This window comes from Phodopus roborovskii, unplaced genomic scaffold (assembly GCF_943737965.1).
Source record: "Phodopus roborovskii unplaced genomic scaffold, PHOROB, whole genome shotgun sequence".
Lineage (NCBI taxonomy): Eukaryota > Metazoa > Chordata > Mammalia > Rodentia > Cricetidae > Phodopus > Phodopus roborovskii.
Window position 1 is genome coordinate 1,788,914 of NW_026125489.1, and position 18,370 is coordinate 1,807,283.

At 57.4% G+C, this 18,370-nt stretch overlaps 1 protein-coding gene across 2 annotated transcripts in view; it reads left to right on the forward strand.

Moving 5' to 3' along the window:
* Positions 1 to 18,370, forward strand: part of Lrp1 (LDL receptor related protein 1) — a 78,556-nt gene that overhangs the window by 50,640 nt on the left and 9,546 nt on the right. For both annotated transcript variants that reach the window (XM_051176099.1, XM_051176100.1), the window contains 32 exons: positions 76 to 205; positions 329 to 455; positions 1,035 to 1,186; positions 1,521 to 1,645; positions 1,791 to 2,168; positions 4,011 to 4,200; positions 7,414 to 7,618; positions 7,902 to 8,094; positions 9,331 to 9,456; positions 9,577 to 9,705; positions 9,831 to 9,950; positions 10,124 to 10,237; positions 10,858 to 11,007; positions 11,081 to 11,203; positions 11,435 to 11,551; positions 11,700 to 11,828; positions 12,073 to 12,195; positions 12,285 to 12,425; positions 12,512 to 12,702; positions 13,193 to 13,376; positions 13,560 to 13,645; positions 13,741 to 13,860; positions 14,215 to 14,402; positions 14,507 to 14,712; positions 15,064 to 15,252; positions 15,681 to 15,829; positions 16,197 to 16,290; positions 16,596 to 16,712; positions 16,886 to 17,005; positions 17,293 to 17,415; positions 17,589 to 17,714; positions 18,091 to 18,207. In XM_051176099.1, the coding sequence (XP_051032056.1) occupies positions 76 to 205; positions 329 to 455; positions 1,035 to 1,186; positions 1,521 to 1,645; positions 1,791 to 2,168; positions 4,011 to 4,200; positions 7,414 to 7,618; positions 7,902 to 8,094; positions 9,331 to 9,456; positions 9,577 to 9,705; positions 9,831 to 9,950; positions 10,124 to 10,237; positions 10,858 to 11,007; positions 11,081 to 11,203; positions 11,435 to 11,551; positions 11,700 to 11,828; positions 12,073 to 12,195; positions 12,285 to 12,425; positions 12,512 to 12,702; positions 13,193 to 13,376; positions 13,560 to 13,645; positions 13,741 to 13,860; positions 14,215 to 14,402; positions 14,507 to 14,712; positions 15,064 to 15,252; positions 15,681 to 15,829; positions 16,197 to 16,290; positions 16,596 to 16,712; positions 16,886 to 17,005; positions 17,293 to 17,415; positions 17,589 to 17,714; positions 18,091 to 18,207 (4,782 nt within the window). The remainder of the gene's footprint in view (positions 1 to 75; positions 206 to 328; positions 456 to 1,034; positions 1,187 to 1,520; positions 1,646 to 1,790; positions 2,169 to 4,010; positions 4,201 to 7,413; positions 7,619 to 7,901; positions 8,095 to 9,330; positions 9,457 to 9,576; positions 9,706 to 9,830; positions 9,951 to 10,123; positions 10,238 to 10,857; positions 11,008 to 11,080; positions 11,204 to 11,434; positions 11,552 to 11,699; positions 11,829 to 12,072; positions 12,196 to 12,284; positions 12,426 to 12,511; positions 12,703 to 13,192; positions 13,377 to 13,559; positions 13,646 to 13,740; positions 13,861 to 14,214; positions 14,403 to 14,506; positions 14,713 to 15,063; positions 15,253 to 15,680; positions 15,830 to 16,196; positions 16,291 to 16,595; positions 16,713 to 16,885; positions 17,006 to 17,292; positions 17,416 to 17,588; positions 17,715 to 18,090; positions 18,208 to 18,370) is intronic.

Consider the following 18,370-nt stretch of genomic DNA (forward strand, 5'->3'; position numbering starts at 1 on the left):
TACAGGGACAATGTGGATGGAGGGGAGCAAGTACGCGCCTCTCTACCAATCTTCCCAAACCAACTCTGCCCTCAGGCAACATCTACTGGACAGACCAGGGTTTCGATGTCATCGAGGTTGCCCGGCTCAACGGCTCTTTCCGTTATGTGGTCATTTCCCAGGGTCTAGACAAGCCTCGGGCCATCACGGTCCACCCGGAGAAGGGGTAAGGATCTAGGCAAGCTGGTGTGGGTCTGGTCTTGTCACTCTGGCCACAGAATATGCTGTGACAAGGCCCAGTGCCTGCACGGTTTGGGCTGTGACCCCCACTCCCATCCCTATTCCCCAGGTACTTGTTCTGGACCGAATGGGGTCATTACCCACGTATTGAGCGGTCTCGCCTAGATGGTACAGAGAGAGTGGTACTGGTCAATGTCAGTATCAGCTGGCCCAATGGCATCTCAGTAGACTATCAGGTATGGATGCTCCCTGGGCCTGACGGAGTAGGTGGCCCGGGCCTTTCCCTGTTACTTTCCCTCTGGGTAAACGAAGACAGGGTTAGTCATGGACCAGGGAGTGTTACAGAGTCTTCTAACCCATCTGTCGCCTAGAGTAGTCATCTGCCCTAGGATGATGTGGGCGTGGTCACTCCAGTGTGGACTGAGGGAAAGCTGGGTGTGGTGATGTGTGCCTGTGTAACCCCAGCACTCCAGAGGCTGAGGCAGGAGGATCATTTCAAGCTTGAGGTCAATGTTGGCTGCAATAGTGAGTTTAAGACTGGCTTGGGTTACCCAGTTAAGACCTTGGTCTCTCTGGGCAATGGTGGCACACACTTTAATCCCAGCACTCAGGAGGCAGAGGCAGGGGGATCTCTGTGAGTTCAAGACCAGCCTGGTCTATAGAGCAGGTTCCAGGATAACCAGGGCTGTTACACAGAGAAACCCTGTTTCGAAAAACCCAAAAAAAAAAAGTAGGGAGTGGAGGGTGTGGCCTGGATGCAGACACTGGCTAGAAGTTTAGGGCCGTGAGGTGAGGTGGACACTTGTGGCCTGCAGGGTGGAAAGCTGTACTGGTGTGATGCCCGGATGGACAAGATCGAACGCATTGACCTGGAGACTGGCGAAGACCGTGAGGTCGTCCTGTCCAGCAACAACATGGACATGTTCTCCGTGTCCGTGTTTGAGGATTTCATCTATTGGAGTGACAGGTGAGAGCCGTGTGATGGGGGATGTTGTTTATATATGTTTCTCTTATTGGTTGATGAATAGATCACTGATTGGCCAGGCAGGAAGACAGGCGGGGATAGGAGGTGAGGAGAATTCTGGGAAGTGTAGGAATTAAGACAGAGGTAGCCAATGAGAAGCCCTAGTCATTGGCCAACAGTTTCATAATTAATATATGTCTCTGTGTGTGTGTTTGGGGCTCAAGCACCACGGGACCAGCCAGGGCAGAAAGCTTACATAACAGCTGTGTCCTGTTTCTCCTGTGTGTCCCTGCTTTCTAGTTAATCAGCACCCTGTCCACACCATTCCTTTCTCCAGGACTCACGCCAACGGCTCCATCAAGCGCGGATGCAAAGACAATGCCACAGACTCCGTGCCTCTGAGAACTGGCATTGGTGTGCAGCTTAAAGACATCAAGGTCTTCAACAGGGACAGGCAGAAAGGTGAGGCTGGTCTCTGGGCCAGGGCAGAAAGATGAACAAGACAGCCCGGGGGCAGGGAGGAGACGATCTGGGATCCCAGAGGACAGAGGCACCCAACAGCCTGCTGCTGTATACTGCACTACCTCCTGATGCTCTCTGCCCCCAGGTACCAACGTGTGTGCGGTAGCCAATGGCGGGTGTCAGCAACTGTGCCTGTACCGGGGTGGCGGACAGCGGGCCTGTGCTTGTGCCCACGGGATGCTGGCAGAAGATGGGACCTCGTGCCGAGAGTACGCCGGCTACCTGCTCTACTCGGAGCGGACCATCCTCAAGAGTATCCACCTGTCGGATGAGCGCAATCTCAACGCGCCTGTGCAGCCCTTCGAAGACCCTGAGCACATGAAGAACGTCATTGCCCTGGCTTTTGACTACCGAGCGGGCACCTCCCCTGGCACCCCTAACCGAATCTTCTTCAGTGACATCCACTTTGGGAACATCCAGCAGATCAACGATGACGGCTCAGGAAGGACCACCATCGTGGAAAGTGAGCCAAGCCCGAGTCCTCCCCAGCAGTGGTGTTAAGGGGCGGGCAGCCTGGACTCACAGGCAGCAACCAGCTCACCCATGCTTTTAATCCCACCTGTGTACGGTTCTAAGGCAGTGGTTCTCAACCATGGGTCGAGAGCCCCGGGGTTGGAGGAGGGGTAAAAATGACCTTATCACAAGGGTCGCATGTCGGATCTCCTGCACATCAGATATTTACTTTGGGATTCATAACAGTAGCAAAATTACAGTTACGAAGTAGCAGCGAAAATAATCTTACGGTTGGGGTCAGCCCATGAGGAACTGTAGTAAAGGGTCCCATCGTTAGGAAGGTTGAGAACCACTGTCCTGGGGGCTGGCTAGATCCACTGCCATTGTAGTAGCTGCACATTCTCCCTGTTTAAACCAGGAGGGGGCCCCCTCCTTCCTTGCACTGGGTTTCATCCCCCACCCCGAGGGTACACAGCGCCAGCTGCAGACATGGTCCCAGGTGGCACCTCCATTGAGCGGCCAACCCTGACCTCAGGAGTGTGCACAGGAAGGCTGAGCTCAGCAGCCAGCTGACACCAGAAGACAGCCTCTCATCGCTTTCCATACTCGTCTGTGTCCGGTCCTCAGCTTCAGGCTGTCTACTTGCCCCGCCCATACACAACTCTCTTAACTTTTTTTTTTTTTTTTAAGATTTATTTATTTATGTACATACAGTGTTCTGTCTGCATGAATCCCTGTAGACCAGCAGAGGGCGCCAGATCTCATTACAGATGGCTGTGAGCCACCATGTGGTTGCTGGGAATTGAACTCAGGACCTCAGGAAGAGCAGCCAGTGCTCTTAACCTCTGCACCATCTCTCCAGCCCTTAACTTTCTTTATAGCCACAGATAGCCTTGATTTGAACCTCTGATCCCCTGCCTGTACCTTGCCCCAGTGGGGGTCATCTGGGGTTATAGGTGTGTGTACTACCATGCTTTTAATATGGTTCCAGGACTTGAACCCAGGGCCTGGTGCATGCTGGGCAAGTGCTGTGTCACCTGAGGTTCGTTCCCAGTCCCCATGTGTGCCCTCTCTTCATCGAGCAGGTCCATACTTACCATCCAGGCGGTGAGCTGGTTACAGCTTATACAGCAGAAGAAGAACAGGCGTGTCCTTGAGAGCCCTGGGACATTTTCCGCACAGTGTCCTGACTGTGTCTACAAATGCAGTGTGGAGCTCGGTGGTGGAGAACGTGCTTAGCATGCGCGGGACCTTGGGTCCATCCCCAGCAGCTAAACTGGATACTCCTAATCTCAGCCTCATCAGGAGAGCCTGGGGGCCGGCCCCTCCCCTCAAGCTGTTCATGCTACAGTGTACTCAGACCTCTGGCAGCCAGGCAGACGTAAATGGAGGAGCCGTTCCCCCCCCCCCCCCCCAGGCATTGCTTCTACCAGTGTTCAGTGTTCAGCTCCGTCTCTGTTTATGCTCTTCAACCCGACCTTGTGTCTGCTTGACAAAACCTTCAGGTTCAAGGCCTCTAGAAGTAGATCCTTCCGGTCTGGCCCCAGTGGGATTCACTTACCTGAAATCTCCACACTTGAATAAGCAGAACCCCGAGCTCCTGAAGAGTGTGACCACACATAGGTCAAGGGTCAGGGGGGGGCAGGGGAGGAGAAGGAAGGTGGGCCGTGGATCATGTGTGACCGGAGGAGTTGCAGTCAGACCAAAGAGGCCTCCGAGCTGCACTCCCGTATCCCACAATTCTTCAGTGGAATAGGGCCTAGTCATTCCCTTGGTTGGCACCTACCAGGCTGCCCCTCAGCTCCTGCTCTTTGACCCCTCTCAACACACAGCTGTTTCTGTCTCCTCACAGATGTTGGCTCTGTGGAAGGCCTGGCCTATCACCGGGGCTGGGACACGCTGTACTGGACAAGCTACACGACATCCACCATCACCCGCCACACAGTGGACCAGACTCGCCCAGGAGCCTTCGAGAGGGAGACAGTGATCACCATGTCAGGAGACGACCATCCAAGGGCGTTTGTTCTAGATGAGTGCCAGAAGTGAGCAGCTGGGGTGGGGAGCGCCGGCCGAGGGGGAGGGGACCTGTGTGGGAGGCATGCGCCGCCATGTCTTGCTGTGTGACCTCAGTGAGGCACATAAGCTCTCTGGGCTTCAGTTTCCTTCACCGGGATGCAGTACAAGTACCAGAATCAAAGTGTGGTTGAGGGCTGTGGTAGGGGACACCTCTGGCTTTGTGAGCGGCCTTTACCGCCCAGCCACGTTCAAACAGGGAAGCCCTTGTGAGTGTTGGACTCAGCTGCAGCTGAACCTGGGCGCACGGAAGCCCTGGCCTGAGTCTGCTCACGCCCCGGCTGAGCTGAGGGGCAGGGGCAGGGGCAGCAACACAGTGACCAAGAGGCGTTGTGAAGGCGTTGTGGGCACAAGGCCTTGAAGTGGGAGGAGCCAGAAGGGAGAAGTGGGAGGAGCCAGAAGGGAGTAGAACAGGGCCACAAGGGGACCGTCACTGCTCTGGGCATGGCCAGTCTGAGCAGGGCAGGTCTCCAGCCTGCCCTGTCTTCCCTCATTTTACTGAGTGGGGCCCCAGTGAGCCACACCCTCTCCATAGCTGTTCTGGCTTGTGTCAGAGTGCGTTTGCTCATGTATGCACTCGAACACACACACACACACACACACACACACACACACACACACACACGCACACACCGTCCCAGATTAGCGAATATAACCCTCATTCTTCAACGTGGCATAATCTAGCCAGATCCAGTCCAGGACGCCCAACACAAGGACCCCCTGTGCTTCTGCCACAGATGTTTGAGTATGGGACACAAAGATTCCCTGCCCTGACTTCAGTGACCTTACCTATCTGGCCCAGGGCATGTCCTTCCTGGGCCTGGAGCCTCCAGGGAGAAACCGTCATGCTAAGTTTTCTGCCATTCTAAAAGAGACATCCTCGTTGTGACTCACTAAGTTCCTCTCCAGAGCCCAGAGCCAGTGGTCTCTGAAAAACCGAAATTTAGGAAATGGACCGGGCGCCAAGAATGCCGAGGTCCTGTCTACTCACGTTAGGGGCAGAGGATGGTGTGGATGTACCAGTGACCTGCGCTGGCTGGAAGTCTGGGGAGGCAGCTCAGGGCAGTCTGAGGGGTGACTGGAGAGCACTAACACCCATGGCACATGACACCCGGGGTGTGAGATGTCTTGGGGACCTGGTAGGAGCTAGTGTGTCAGGAGAGAGGCTGGGCCATACTTCTCCTGATCCCGCCGGAGCACCGACGGCCTTGGGAAGCATAGCTGGACAGGTGAAAGGTCACCAAGTTTCTAGCTGCTGGCCACCTACTCCCTTCTCTAACCACACCACACCCCCAAGCAGCTTAGCCAGACTCTTAACCCACAGTGCATCCCCTGTAAGCCGGTTTGGTGCCCTACTGTGAGTATAGTCTGGGTTGGGCCTGAGGGTGTGGCGGCTGCTCTAAGGCCAGACCGCACAAGTCCAGAAAGCACTCGGGCCAGGCATGGAGGTGCCTGCCTGTAATCTCAGCACTGGGGAGCTGGCAGTAGGAATAATGGGGGTTGAGGCTCATTAAGCTATGGCACTAATTGAAGGTTAGCCTGGGATACATCAGGCCTTATCTAAGGAAAGGAGGAGGGACAGGGGTAGAGAGAGAGGGAGAGAGAGAGTTATAGCTGCTGAACAGGTTGCCACCTTCATCCATAAAGAGTTCTCTCACTAGCCAGGAGGCAGAGGCAGGCAGATCTGGGTTCAAGGCCAGCCTGGTCTACAGAGTGAGTTCCAACACCGCCAGGGATACACAGAGAAACCCTGTCTCAGAAGAGTCTTGTCCCTGAGAAACAGACCCGACCCTACCAGGGCCTCCAAGAAGGAGATGACTTCCGCTGTGATTAGAATAAGGACATGGAAGACATCCAAGCTGTAGCTCAGTCGGTGGACCACTCACCTAGCAGGCATACCGTCCTGAGTTCCATTCCCAGCACCGCATAGACAGGGATGTTAGCACACTCCTATAACCCCAGCACTGGGAAGATGGAGGCAGGAGGATCAGGAGTTAAAGGTCATCCTTGGCTACACAGAGAGCTCAAGGCCAGCCCAGGTTGGAGAGCCTATGTGAAGAATAAACAGGCGAGTTCATCAGTTAGAGCAGGGAGAGGCCGAGGCATGGCGTGGTCAGGGGTGGGTTCCGTTTCAGAAGCTCGTTTTGTGTTCTTGGAGCATCTCAGGGGAAGGTGTCTTTACATAAATGGTTCACACCCCAGGACGCACTGTCCACCGCAGGCTGCCTAAGGGCTGCCACTGTACTTGCTGTCCCCGAGGGCGTGGCTAGAGTCAGACTCCAAGTTCACAAAGGCCTTAAAATTGTGGACAAAGCAGATTTTGAGAGGATAACACACATGGGTGTGCCGACGACCAAGGAAGCAGTCAGCACTTAACAAGGGTTTCCTGTGTAATCTGGTGAAGAGCCCGTGTCAGTACAGAGAGAACGGTTAGCAATAAACTCAAGAGAACTCTGTCGTTGAGGTGAACATACACTATTTAATCTTTACAACGCCTCTGTGAGGCGGCAACATTGTATCATCTTCCACTAAACAAGAGAAAACTAAGGTGCAGAGTGGTCAGGTAAGTTGACTAAAGGCAGGAAAGTGGTGCGACCAGGACCAGAGGCTGGGAGCCTGACTCTCAGCAAGTGCAGGAGGTGTGGTCAGGCACAGTAAATCACATCTAGGCTGTGCCCTGCAGTGACTGCATGGTCGGTGGCTGGGCTCTTAGGCACCAAGGCTGTGTTGGCCTTTGTGGCTGTCAGTTACACAGCACACATCCTGGGTTGTAGTTGTCTCCGAGGTTGGCCCGTGCCCGCCAAGGCGGACCCTTAGGTTCTGATCCCTTTTGTAAGAATTCAGGCATTACGCTGTCACCTGGTAGAATGCACTCAGGCAGTACCCTGGTCAGCCAAAAGAAAGACCCCCGCTCACTTTTACCCCCTTTCCTGCCCCTCTCTGCTCTCTCTCCCCATTCCCCTGGGGCAGACAGGACTTTCCTGTCTCCCTCTTCTCTTCTGTCCTCTCTCTGCCTGTGTCTCTTCTTTCTCTTTCCTTCCTCCTCCCTCCCCTTTCTAATAAAACTTCTCACTAAACTCTGTCTGCCTGGCACGTTTGTCCCTCTGCCTCGGTCACCCCCGCCTGACATGGAATCTGCCAAGGTTTCTCACGAATTATTCCTAACATCTTCTTCCCATCAGCTTGATGTTCTGGACCAATTGGAACGAACTCCATCCGAGCATCATGCGGGCAGCTCTGTCTGGAGCCAACGTCCTGACCCTCATTGAGAAGGACATTCGCACACCCAATGGCTTGGCCATCGACCACCGTGCCGAGAAGCTGTACTTCTCAGACGCCACCTTGGACAAGATCGAGCGGTGCGAGTACGACGGCTCTCACCGCTATGTGAGTCTGTGGGGCGGGGGTGGGTAGGGACATAGGGGAAACCAAGTCAGGACAGCCAGACTACCCAGACACCGAGCACCAGGTGGGGAGGATAAAAATTCCCTTCTGAGCTCTGGCTTTGCCCTGTGGGGCTCTGACATCGCTAGACAAGGGAGAAGGCAAGGCGCGTCCACCGACCCTCCCCTTTCTAGCTTCCCACGCTCCCCTCGCCCTGCCCCCACTTTGATAGGATTGGTAAAGCGGCTTGAACCACATGGGGACTCTGATGCTCCTGTCCCAACAGGTGATCCTAAAGTCAGAGCCCGTCCACCCCTTTGGGTTGGCTGTGTACGGAGAGCACATTTTCTGGACTGACTGGGTACGGCGGGCAGTACAGCGGGCCAACAAGTATGTGGGCAGTGACATGAAGCTGCTTCGGGTGGACATCCCCCAGCAGCCCATGGGCATCATCGCTGTGGCCAATGACACCAACAGCTGTGAGTAGAGCCTGCCTGGCCAGCCTAGCTACCCTGTTCTGTGTTTGCACACACATTGCATGCAGTCTTGCCTCGCTCAGGACTTCTGTTGCACAGATCTTTTGGTTTTTCAAGGCAAGGTTTCTCTGTGGCTTTGGAGGCTATCTTAGAGCTTGCTCTGTAGACCAGGCTGGCCTCGAGCTCAGAGATCTGCCTGCCTCTGCCTCCCGCGTACTGGAATTAAAGGCGTGTGGTACCACTGCCCAGCCAGATAAATATCTTTACATACCTTTAGTCCCCCCAAAAAACCCCAAAAGCCCAACATTCCTCAACCTCAGCTCCCTCAAGACATCTGTTTACATGCATGGACTTGACACACTTGGGTCCATCTCATGAGAACTGCACACACACATTCATACTGCTCCTGCCTCTAGGACCTCATCCCCATCCCTAGAGATCCTGTCACACAGGATCTCCACCCACAGCTACCACACCCCAAACCAGGCGCATCCACATGCCAGGCATAGCCTATGCCCATCTTCAGCCTGTATATAAACACACATGCCTACACCTAACCCAGATGACCTGGTGCACATACGTGTGTGTGTGTGTGTGTGTGTGTGTGTCTAACAGATCCAAGTCTTTCCCAAGCCTTATGCACACCCTTGGCCACCACTGTGTGTTATGATAAAGTGTGGTGAACCTTGTGTGAGGGGCCTTGTCGGGTTCCATGGCAGGTGAGGGTGACCAAGGCGAGGGACAAACATGCCAGGCAGACAGAGCTTAGTGAGGAGTTTTATTAGAAAGGGGAGGGAAGGAAAGAGAAAAGAGGTAAAGAGACACAGAGAGGGGACAGAAGAGAAGAGGGAGACAGGAAATGTCCTGTCTGCCCCAGGGGAACAGCAGGAAAGAGAGGGAAAGAGTATAAGTTGGGGGAGGGGGGTCTTTCTTTTGCACCTGGGCTGACCAGGGCACTGCCTGAGTGCATTCTGCCAGATGAAAGGGGCAGGCCACCGTAATGCCTGAATCCTAACACTATGCACATATCTCAAAACTGGAATCTTCCCTGAGATTCATCTCAAAGCCCTCAGTGCCCACATGCCTCACTATCTCAGCACCCCACGCCAGGTCCTCCCCACCATGAACCGCCATGGCTGCTGGGGTCATGCAGCGCCCTGGACTGTTGGGTGGGCATCTGGAGAGTTTGCAGAGTGGGAACCGCCCCGCAGCTCACGGGTCTCCTCTGTCTCTGCTCAGGTGAACTCTCCCCCTGCCGCATCAACAATGGAGGCTGCCAGGATCTATGTCTGCTCACCCACCAAGGCCACGTCAACTGCTCCTGTCGAGGGGGCCGGGTCCTCCAGGAGGACTTCACCTGCCGGGGTGAGGAAGCTGCTTGGAGCTGGGCCAGGGGCTGCTGGGGGATGTCTTCCAGACTCCAGCCCAGGCTACAGAGCTGCACTCGGGCTGAGCCCCGACTCACAGATCCCTCTCCATCCCCAGCTATGAACTCCTCTTGCCGGGCACAAGATGAGTTTGAGTGTGCCAATGGCGAATGCATCAGTTTCAGCCTCACCTGCGATGGTGCCTCGCACTGCAAGGACAAGTCTGATGAGAAGCCCTCCTACTGCAGTAAGGACCCCACCTGGAGCCCCTCCCCCGGGGGGGCGGGCTCCTGCCCAAGGGGGGCGGGCCCAGCTCCACAGCCTCCAGGAGGGGCCTAACCAGTCCTATGCCCCCTCCACCCACCACCGCAGACTCCCGCCGCTGCAAGAAGACTTTCCGCCAGTGCAACAACGGCCGCTGCGTCTCCAACACGCTGTGGTGCAATGGGGTAGATGACTGTGGGGACGGCTCGGATGAGATTCCCTGCAACAGTGAGTGGGATGCTGCAAGCCCTGCCCCTGCCCCCGCCCTGCCCTCACTCCCCCGGCCCAGGTTCAGGGCACTTGAGGACAGGCTGGAGCTCTGTCCTGCGCCATTGTGGCCTACGGAGGGACTCTGGCCTGGTGGTCCCTCCGGTCTGACGGTACCCTTGGGTCCTGTCTAGAGACAGCCTGTGGCGTGGGCGAGTTCCGCTGCCGCGACGGGTCCTGCATCGGGAACTCCAGTCGCTGCAACCAGTTTGTGGATTGTGAGGATGCCTCTGATGAGATGAACTGCAGTGAGTAACACCCCTGCTGGTGCCTGTCCCGTCCTCAGCCCATCTGGGTCCCTCACCCTCCTGCCTCAGCCCGTTCTGCCCCATTTCCTCTTAGCCTCCCTGGCCCTGCCTAGCAGCCCATGTTTTTTGGGGCCCTGACTGTCCCCTTCCTACGCCTGGAATCCATGGCGGTATGCACCATATATAAAGTGTATCTTAAGTGTTCCGGAAACAAAGCCACCACGGGGCCAGCAGCTGCTCCCAGAGTGTGTTTCAGAGGAACTGGGTTAGGACCCCTGTCTTAGTCAGGGTTTCTATTGCTGCGAAGAGGTCCCATCCACGACCATGGCAACTCTTACAGAGGCCACATTTAATTGGGGTGGCTCACTAACAATGTCGGAGGTTCAGTCCACTATCTTCATGTCAGGGAGCATGGTTACACGCAGGCAGACGAGGTGCTGGAGCCTTAGCTGAGAGTCAGCTGAGACACTGGACGTAGGAAACGTCCTAGCCCGCCCCCACAGTGACACACTTCCTCCAACAAATCCACATCTCCTAACAGGGCCACTCCCTGAGAGATTATGGGGCCAGTTACATTCAAACTGCCTTAGCCCCTCACCTCACCCTCCTTCCCACACCAGGTGCTACCGACTGCAGCAGCTATTTCCGCCTGGGTGTGAAAGGCGTGCTGTTCCAGCCTTGTGAGCGGACATCCCTCTGCTACGCACCCAGCTGGGTGTGCGACGGAGCCAATGACTGTGGAGACTACAGCGACGAGCGGGACTGCCCAGGTCAGCCAGGGGTAGCTGCGGGGTGAATGGTAGGCCCAGGGCTAGCAGGTCTTCACACCTCCGTCTGTTCCAGGCGTGAAGCGTCCCAGGTGTCCCCTCAATTACTTTGCCTGCCCCAGTGGGCGCTGCATCCCTATGAGCTGGACATGTGACAAAGAAGATGACTGTGAACATGGCGAGGATGAGACGCACTGCAGTGAGTGGCCCTAGCGCCCGCCCGCGCATGCAGACCCCGCCTGGGCCCCACCTCATAGTCCTTATGCAAAGTGCCCTTCATGGAGAAGGCCCTGGGTTTCCCGTTTATGCCTCGCTCTCTCAGACTCAAGATTAGGGTCGCTTTAGCTTGTGATGAGCCTCGTGGGAGGGGATGGCGTAGGCATCTCCCGTCTTTCCCTGCCATCCCTCTTGTCCTCTCCAACTATTCCAGACAAGTTCTGCTCAGAGGCTCAGTTTGAATGCCGGAACCACCGATGCATCTCCAAGCAGTGGCTGTGTGACGGCAGCGATGACTGTGGAGATGGCTCAGATGAGGCGGCTCACTGCGGTAAGGCAGAGCCTGAACCCAGGCTCTGGGAGGTGCCCCGTCCTACCTCCCCACGCAAGAGTGCGTCCATCAGTGGGGTGTGTCGTCACGGCTGCCCGCTTGGCCCTGGCCTCTCCTGAGTCCCTCTGTCTCCTTGCTCTGCACGCAGAAGGCAAGACTTGTGGCCCCTCCTCCTTCTCCTGTCCTGGCACCCATGTGTGCGTCCCCGAGCGCTGGCTCTGTGACGGTGACAAGGACTGCGCTGATGGCGCCGATGAGAGCATCTCGGCCGGCTGCTGTGAGTGGGAGAGGCCAGGAGGAAAGCGGGGGGGGGGGGGGGGAAGCAGGCATCATAGCCTTGCAAACAAGGTCGAGGGTCGGGAGAGCTTCAGTGACTTTAGCTCCTGTGTCCATTCACATCCCCTCCACCGCCCCATCCATCCTACCTCCCACATCCTGGGATGGGAAGTGACCACCAGTAGCTCATAGAGAAGGCCTGGAGCAGGGCAGGCCTGAGGCGGGGATTCTACCTCTGTCCCCAGTGTACAATAGCACCTGTGACGACCGTGAGTTCATGTGCCAAAACCGCCTGTGCATTCCCAAGCATTTTGTGTGTGACCATGACCGCGACTGCGCAGACGGCTCTGATGAATCCCCCGAGTGCGGTGAGTCCTGGGCCCGGGGGAGGAGCCCTGCCTAGCTGTGCCAGGGCGGCAGCCTAACACCCCCCCGCCCCGCCCCCGCCACCACACAGAGTACCCAACCTGCAGCCCCCACGAGTTCCGCTGCGCCAACGGGCGATGTCTGAGCTCCCGCCAGTGGGAATGTGACGGTGAGAATGACTGCCATGACCAGAGTGACGAGGCCCCCAAGAACCCACACTGCACCAGCCCAGGTGAGCCCGGCGGGCCTCCCTTCCCTTCGTCCTCATTTCCCTTCTCTTGTGACTCCACACTGACCTGTCCCCGCCACCCTCCACAGAGCACAAGTGCAACGCCTCATCACAGTTCCTGTGCAGCAGTGGGCGCTGCGTGGCCGAGGCGTTGCTGTGCAATGGCCAGGATGACTGTGGGGATGGCTCCGACGAACATGGGTGCCACGTGAATGAGTGTCTCAACCACAAGCTCAGCGGCTGCAGTCAGGACTGTGAGGACCTTAAGATAGGCTTTAAGGTGCGCCTGAGCCTGGACGGTTTGTCCACCCCCACGTTCATTCATCGGTTGCTCGCTGAGCTCACACTCCGCCAGGCAGTGTGCTGGGCTCTGGCGGTGTAGCAGGGACAGACAGCGGTACCTGTTGGGATCTCCATCTGTGTGGGTTTATTCATGCGCAGGTGAGCGGGGTTAGCAGGCAGGCAACAGATAGGTAGCTCTAGAGCTCAAGGGAAAGGCCCAGCCTGGAGATGCTATTTAAACCCCCAAGGAAGTGAATACAGACGGCGAAAGCGCCTTAGCCTGCACTAAGCTACACTGCGGGACTGGGAGGCGAGGGTCACCGCCAAGGAAGGACGGCGGAAAGCTCTGGGGGACAGGGTACCCAGACCACTGCCTCTGTGCCACCTGCCCTCCCACGCCCTCCAGGGGTTCTCCTGGTCTCTGGTTTCCAAAAGGGGAAGCCCAGCCCCCTGCTGTGCCCTGAGCCCCGGATTCCCTGTATCCACAGTGCCGCTGTCGCCCTGGCTTCCGACTTAAAGACGATGGCAGGGCCTGTGCAGACGTGGATGAATGCAGCACCACCTTCCCCTGCAGCCAGCTCTGTATCAACACCCATGGCAGTTACAAGTGTCTGTGTGTGGAGGGCTACGCGCCCCGTGGGGGCGACCCCCACAGCTGCAAAGCCGTGACTGGTGAGATGGGCACCTGGAGGCTGAGATGTGGTTCAGACAGCTGTGGGCGGGGGCGAGGGGTGGCAGTTGGGGGAGGGAATGGGACACTATAGTATAGCTGAACATAAAAAAAAAAAAAAAAAGCTACTGGAACGAAGACTAAAGCTACTAGAATGTTCCTGAGCCAGGACCCTCTGCCTACAGACGAGGAGCCGTTCCTCATCTTTGCCAACCGGTACTACCTGCGCAAGCTCAACCTGGATGGCTCCAACTACACACTGCTTAAGCAGGTGCCCAAACCCAAGCCTTCCTCACACCCGTTGACTGCCCAGCTATACATGTGCCCTGGCAGCAGCTGACTTCCCTGTCCCCATTCCAAACCCAGGGCCTGAACAATGCCGTCGCTTTGGACTTTGACTACCGAGAACAGATGATCTACTGGACCGACGTGACCACCCAGGGCAGCATGATCCGAAGGATGCACCTTAATGGTAGCAATGTGCAGGTAAAGAGGGGGCTGTCTCTAGTGATCTGACGGGCACCGGGGGCCCCAGGGATGAACCCCACACCCCTCATCTCTCCTGTCAACGCTGATTCTCCCTCCCCTCTGAGCCACAGAAATGCCCCGCCTGTTTTAGATTCTCCCTCCCTAAACCCAGTGCCTTCCCCTCCCTGCATGCACTAGGAGTGTGTGGGTGTTCCTGGGGCCCCTGCAGATTACCACTTAGTGTCAGGCTCTGAACGGGACATTTCAGATCTGTCATCTTCCTAACAAGAGGAGGAGCGGAGCTGTGGTCCGTTTCACAGGCGGGAGGGACCGGGCCCTACTCAGGGTCCTCTCTTCCTGTGTTCTTTGCAGGTGCTGCACCGGACGGGCCTTAGCAACCCAGACGGGCTGGCTGTGGACTGGGTGGGCGGCAATCTGTACTGGTGTGACAAAGGCAGAGACACCATTGAGGTGTCTAAGCTCAACGGGGCCTACCGGACAGTGCTGGTCAGCTCTGGCCTCCGCGAGCCCAGGGCCCTAGTGGTGGACGTACAGAATGGGTAAGTGGCCAAGAGGGATGGGAAGCAAGCCCAGCCTCTCCGCAGGCTTCTGGCATCATAGGTCTCCAGACTCTTGGGGTTTACCGCCTCTCCCCACCTGCCAGATATCTCTACTGGACGGACTGGGGTGACCACTCACTGATCGGTCGGATCGGCATGGATGGGTCTGGCCGCAGCGTCATTGTGGACACCAAGATCACGTGGCCCAATGGTCTGACACTGGACTATGTCACGGAACGAATCTACTGGGCTGATGCCCGTGAGGACTACATTGAGTTTGCCAGCCTGGACGGCTCCAATCGCCATGTTGGTCCGTATGCCAGTGAGGCTGCCCAAGGCCAGCAGGCCTGAGCTGACTGGTGGGGGGGGGGTGGTAAAGGGCATCGTGTACAGAACAGACACCAGGCCACAATCGGCTCCTTGTGGGGGAAGGGCCCATTCCACGTGCAGCCAGGACGACGGCCTGAGGGGTGGGCACATGAGAACTGTCTGAGTATGTCTGCGCTCGTGTAGAGCACATGGACAGGCTGTCAGTGTGACCTTAGGAAGCCCTAGAAATGTCTGCAACTGGGTCGTGATGGGAGCTAAGGAGGGCAAGCAGGCGCGAGCCAGTCTGTACGTGGTGCCAACTGCTGCGGCCTTTCCTTGCCTTCCCTCCCAGTGCTGAGCCAAGACATCCCACACATCTTTGCACTGACGCTGTTTGAAGACTACGTCTACTGGACAGACTGGGAAACGAAGTCCATCAACCGAGCCCACAAGACCACGGGTGCCAACAAAACCCTGCTCATCAGCACCCTGCACCGGCCCATGGACCTTCATGTCTTCCATGCCCTGCGCCAGCCAGATGGTGAGCAAGCGGGCGTGGGCGTGGGCAACGGAGTGGACCCTGCGTGAAAGACCCTGTTCTCAGGACACAGCCTCAGCGGGAGCTCCCACCCCCCCCTCCCTGGCACTGACTGAGCGTCCCTGACAGGTAGTGGACGTACAGAGGCTGTAGACCGTATGGTCAGGTTCTTGGCAGTTTCAGTCCATCCAGGACCCAACACTGGGGTCTCCTGGCAGCCACACCCTGAAGTTAGGGAGCCCAGAGCATCAGAGGAAACCAAACCTGAGCTGATCCTGGGCATTGACACGGCATGATGGAGTGGACAGGACATTCTTTAGAAGGCCAGAGACCATTCCCAGCAGGACCCACCCTCACAGTCCGAAACCTGTGACCTAAGAGTCTATATACCAGGACCGGTCATGACCCTTCGACCTCCTTCTCTCTGGCAGTGCCCAATCACCCCTGCAAAGTCAACAATGGCGGCTGCAGCAACCTGTGCCTGCTGTCCCCTGGCGGTGGTCACAAATGCGCCTGCCCCACCAACTTCTACCTGGGCGGCGATGGCCGCACCTGCGTGTCCAACTGCACAGCAAGCCAGGTAAGGTCCCCCCAAGACTGCCGAGGTGCCACGCCTCAGGCCCCACACCCGGCATTGCCGTGCCGACAGCTGCACACGTCTTCCTACCCACAGCAATACTTTCACACTTGTCACCTTACACACACGCTGTACCCTAGTGCTGACCTCACCAGGGTCACCGCCCTCCTCTTCCCGTGCGCTCCCATACAGTCACGCTCATCGGGCCCCTCCCTCCCTCCCAGCTGACTGTCCAGCTCTACCTCCCCCACAAACTCTACCCTCCACTATCTCTCCGAGACGTTTCTCCCCCCGCGAAAGAAAATCTTTTGAGTTCCCCAAGCCCACAACAAGCCCCCACCAACGCCATCCTGCCCCGCCTGCCCTCCAGTTTGTGTGCAAGAACGACAAGTGCATCCCTTTCTGGTGGAAGTGTGACACCGAAGATGACTGCGGAGACCACTCGGACGAGCCGCCAGACTGCCGTGAGTGACCGGGGCGGGGAGGCTCGCTCTATTTTTAGTGTGTGTGTGTGTGTGTGTGTGTGTGCGTATGTGTGTGCGTGTGTGATGTGCAAGCGTGTGTGTGCAAGCGTGTGCGTGTGTGTGATGTGCAAGCGTGTGCGTGTGCCCTGCTGAATGTGTGGCGGTCAGAGGACAGCTTTCAGAAGTCAGTTTCTCTCCTTCCACCATGGGTTCTGAGGATGGTCAGGTTGTCAGGCCGAGGTGACAAACGTCGCTGGGCCATCTCGCACCCTGCGGTCCTGACACTGAGCCTTCCTTCTTGGTAGCCGAGTTCAAGTGCCGCCCAGGGCAGTTCCAGTGCTCAACTGGCATCTGTACCAACCCCGCCTTCATCTGTGATGGGGACAATGACTGCCAAGACAACAGTGACGAGGCCAACTGTGGTAAGGAGCCGCCTAGACACCAGCCCTTCCTCCCCGCACTTGCCGATTCAGAAAACGAGCAGGCGGCAGCTTTTCTCCAGGCTGCGTCTGTGCCGCACAGGCCCCACAAGGGACACGGAGGCCCCTGCAGGCCGCTACCTGTCATTAGTTACCTCCCCTTCTCCCCCCCCCAGACATTCACGTCTGCCTGCCTAGTCAGTTCAAGTGTACCAACACCAACCGCTGTATTCCCGGCATCTTCCGTTGCAACGGACAGGACAACTGTGGGGACGGCGAAGATGAACGGGATTGCCGTGAGTGCCAGGTTCAGGGGAGTGGGCGGGGGACACTGTCACACTCCGTCATTGAGGGGGGGCATGAGTCGTGTCGGGTGTCTCCTGCTTTGCTCATAAAAGCACTGTGTTCAGTACGGACAGTCAGCAGATGGAGAAAACCAAACAAAAGACCAGACTGAGGTTAAACCATTCCTCCCTCCTCACCAAGACCAGAGCCGGGCTTTTTGAAGAGGGTTGACATGGTGACTAAAAACTGGGAAGGAGGCATGGGGCTAAGGGTCCTCATTCTCTCATCCACCTTGCAGCTGAGGTAACCTGCGCTCCCAACCAGTTCCAATGCTCCATTACCAAGCGCTGCATCCCCCGAGTCTGGGTCTGTGACAGGGACAATGACTGTGTGGACGGCAGTGACGAGCCCGCAAATTGCAGTGAGTTGCGCCCATCGCCCCCAGTCCCATCTTCCCCTGCGGCGTCTGTGATGCTGCTACTCCAGCAGGCGCGCGCACGCGCATGCGCATGCATGCATGCCCTCCCCTGCGCTGCTCTACCTCTGCCCAGTGGCCCCCTAAGGGGACTCCTCACCCCTGCCCGCGCTCTGCAGCCCAGATGACCTGTGGAGTAGATGAGTTCCGCTGCAAGGACTCAGGCCGCTGCATCCCCGCGCGCTGGAAGTGTGATGGCGAGGACGACTGTGGCGATGGCTCGGATGAACCCAAGGAAGAGTGTGGTAAGCACTGTCAGGTTAGGGGTGGAATGAAGGCCTCTGGGCTGCCTGCTGGCTGGGTCTCAGCCCGCCCCCCCCCCCAGCGTCTCGTGGATGCTTTCCTGTAGTCCCCACCACCTCCCAATGCCTTGATCCTCTCTCCAGCCACCCCCAAAATCTGCCCAGTCTGCTCATCTGCCCCCCATCAGCTGCCGTCCCCGTGCATTGTCCTGTAGACCCCACTTAGTGTCTGCAGCGAGGGTGTCCCTCACTGCCTGAGCCCTGGAGCCCAGACTTCCCAGGCCGAGGGACTCAGCTCCCACTGTTGGCAATCCTCATCTGCCCACCCACCCCACCCCCGACAGCCCCGATGTCTCCCTCCGCATCTTGCCTCCCCTAGACGAGCGTACCTGCGAGCCGTACCAGTTCCGCTGCAAGAACAACCGCTGTGTGCCCGGCCGCTGGCAGTGTGACTACGACAATGACTGTGGGGATAACTCTGACGAGGAGAGCTGCAGTACGTCCTGCGCCTCGCCCTGCCCGTCACCACCCCTGCCCGGGCCTCGCCCTGCCCTCCGCTGCACCAGTAACCCCTCCCACCAGCTGGGGGTGGCCCTCCCAGGGCCAGGGGGTCGGGGACCCCCCCCCCGCCCCACCACACCCCATCTACTCCATGTCAT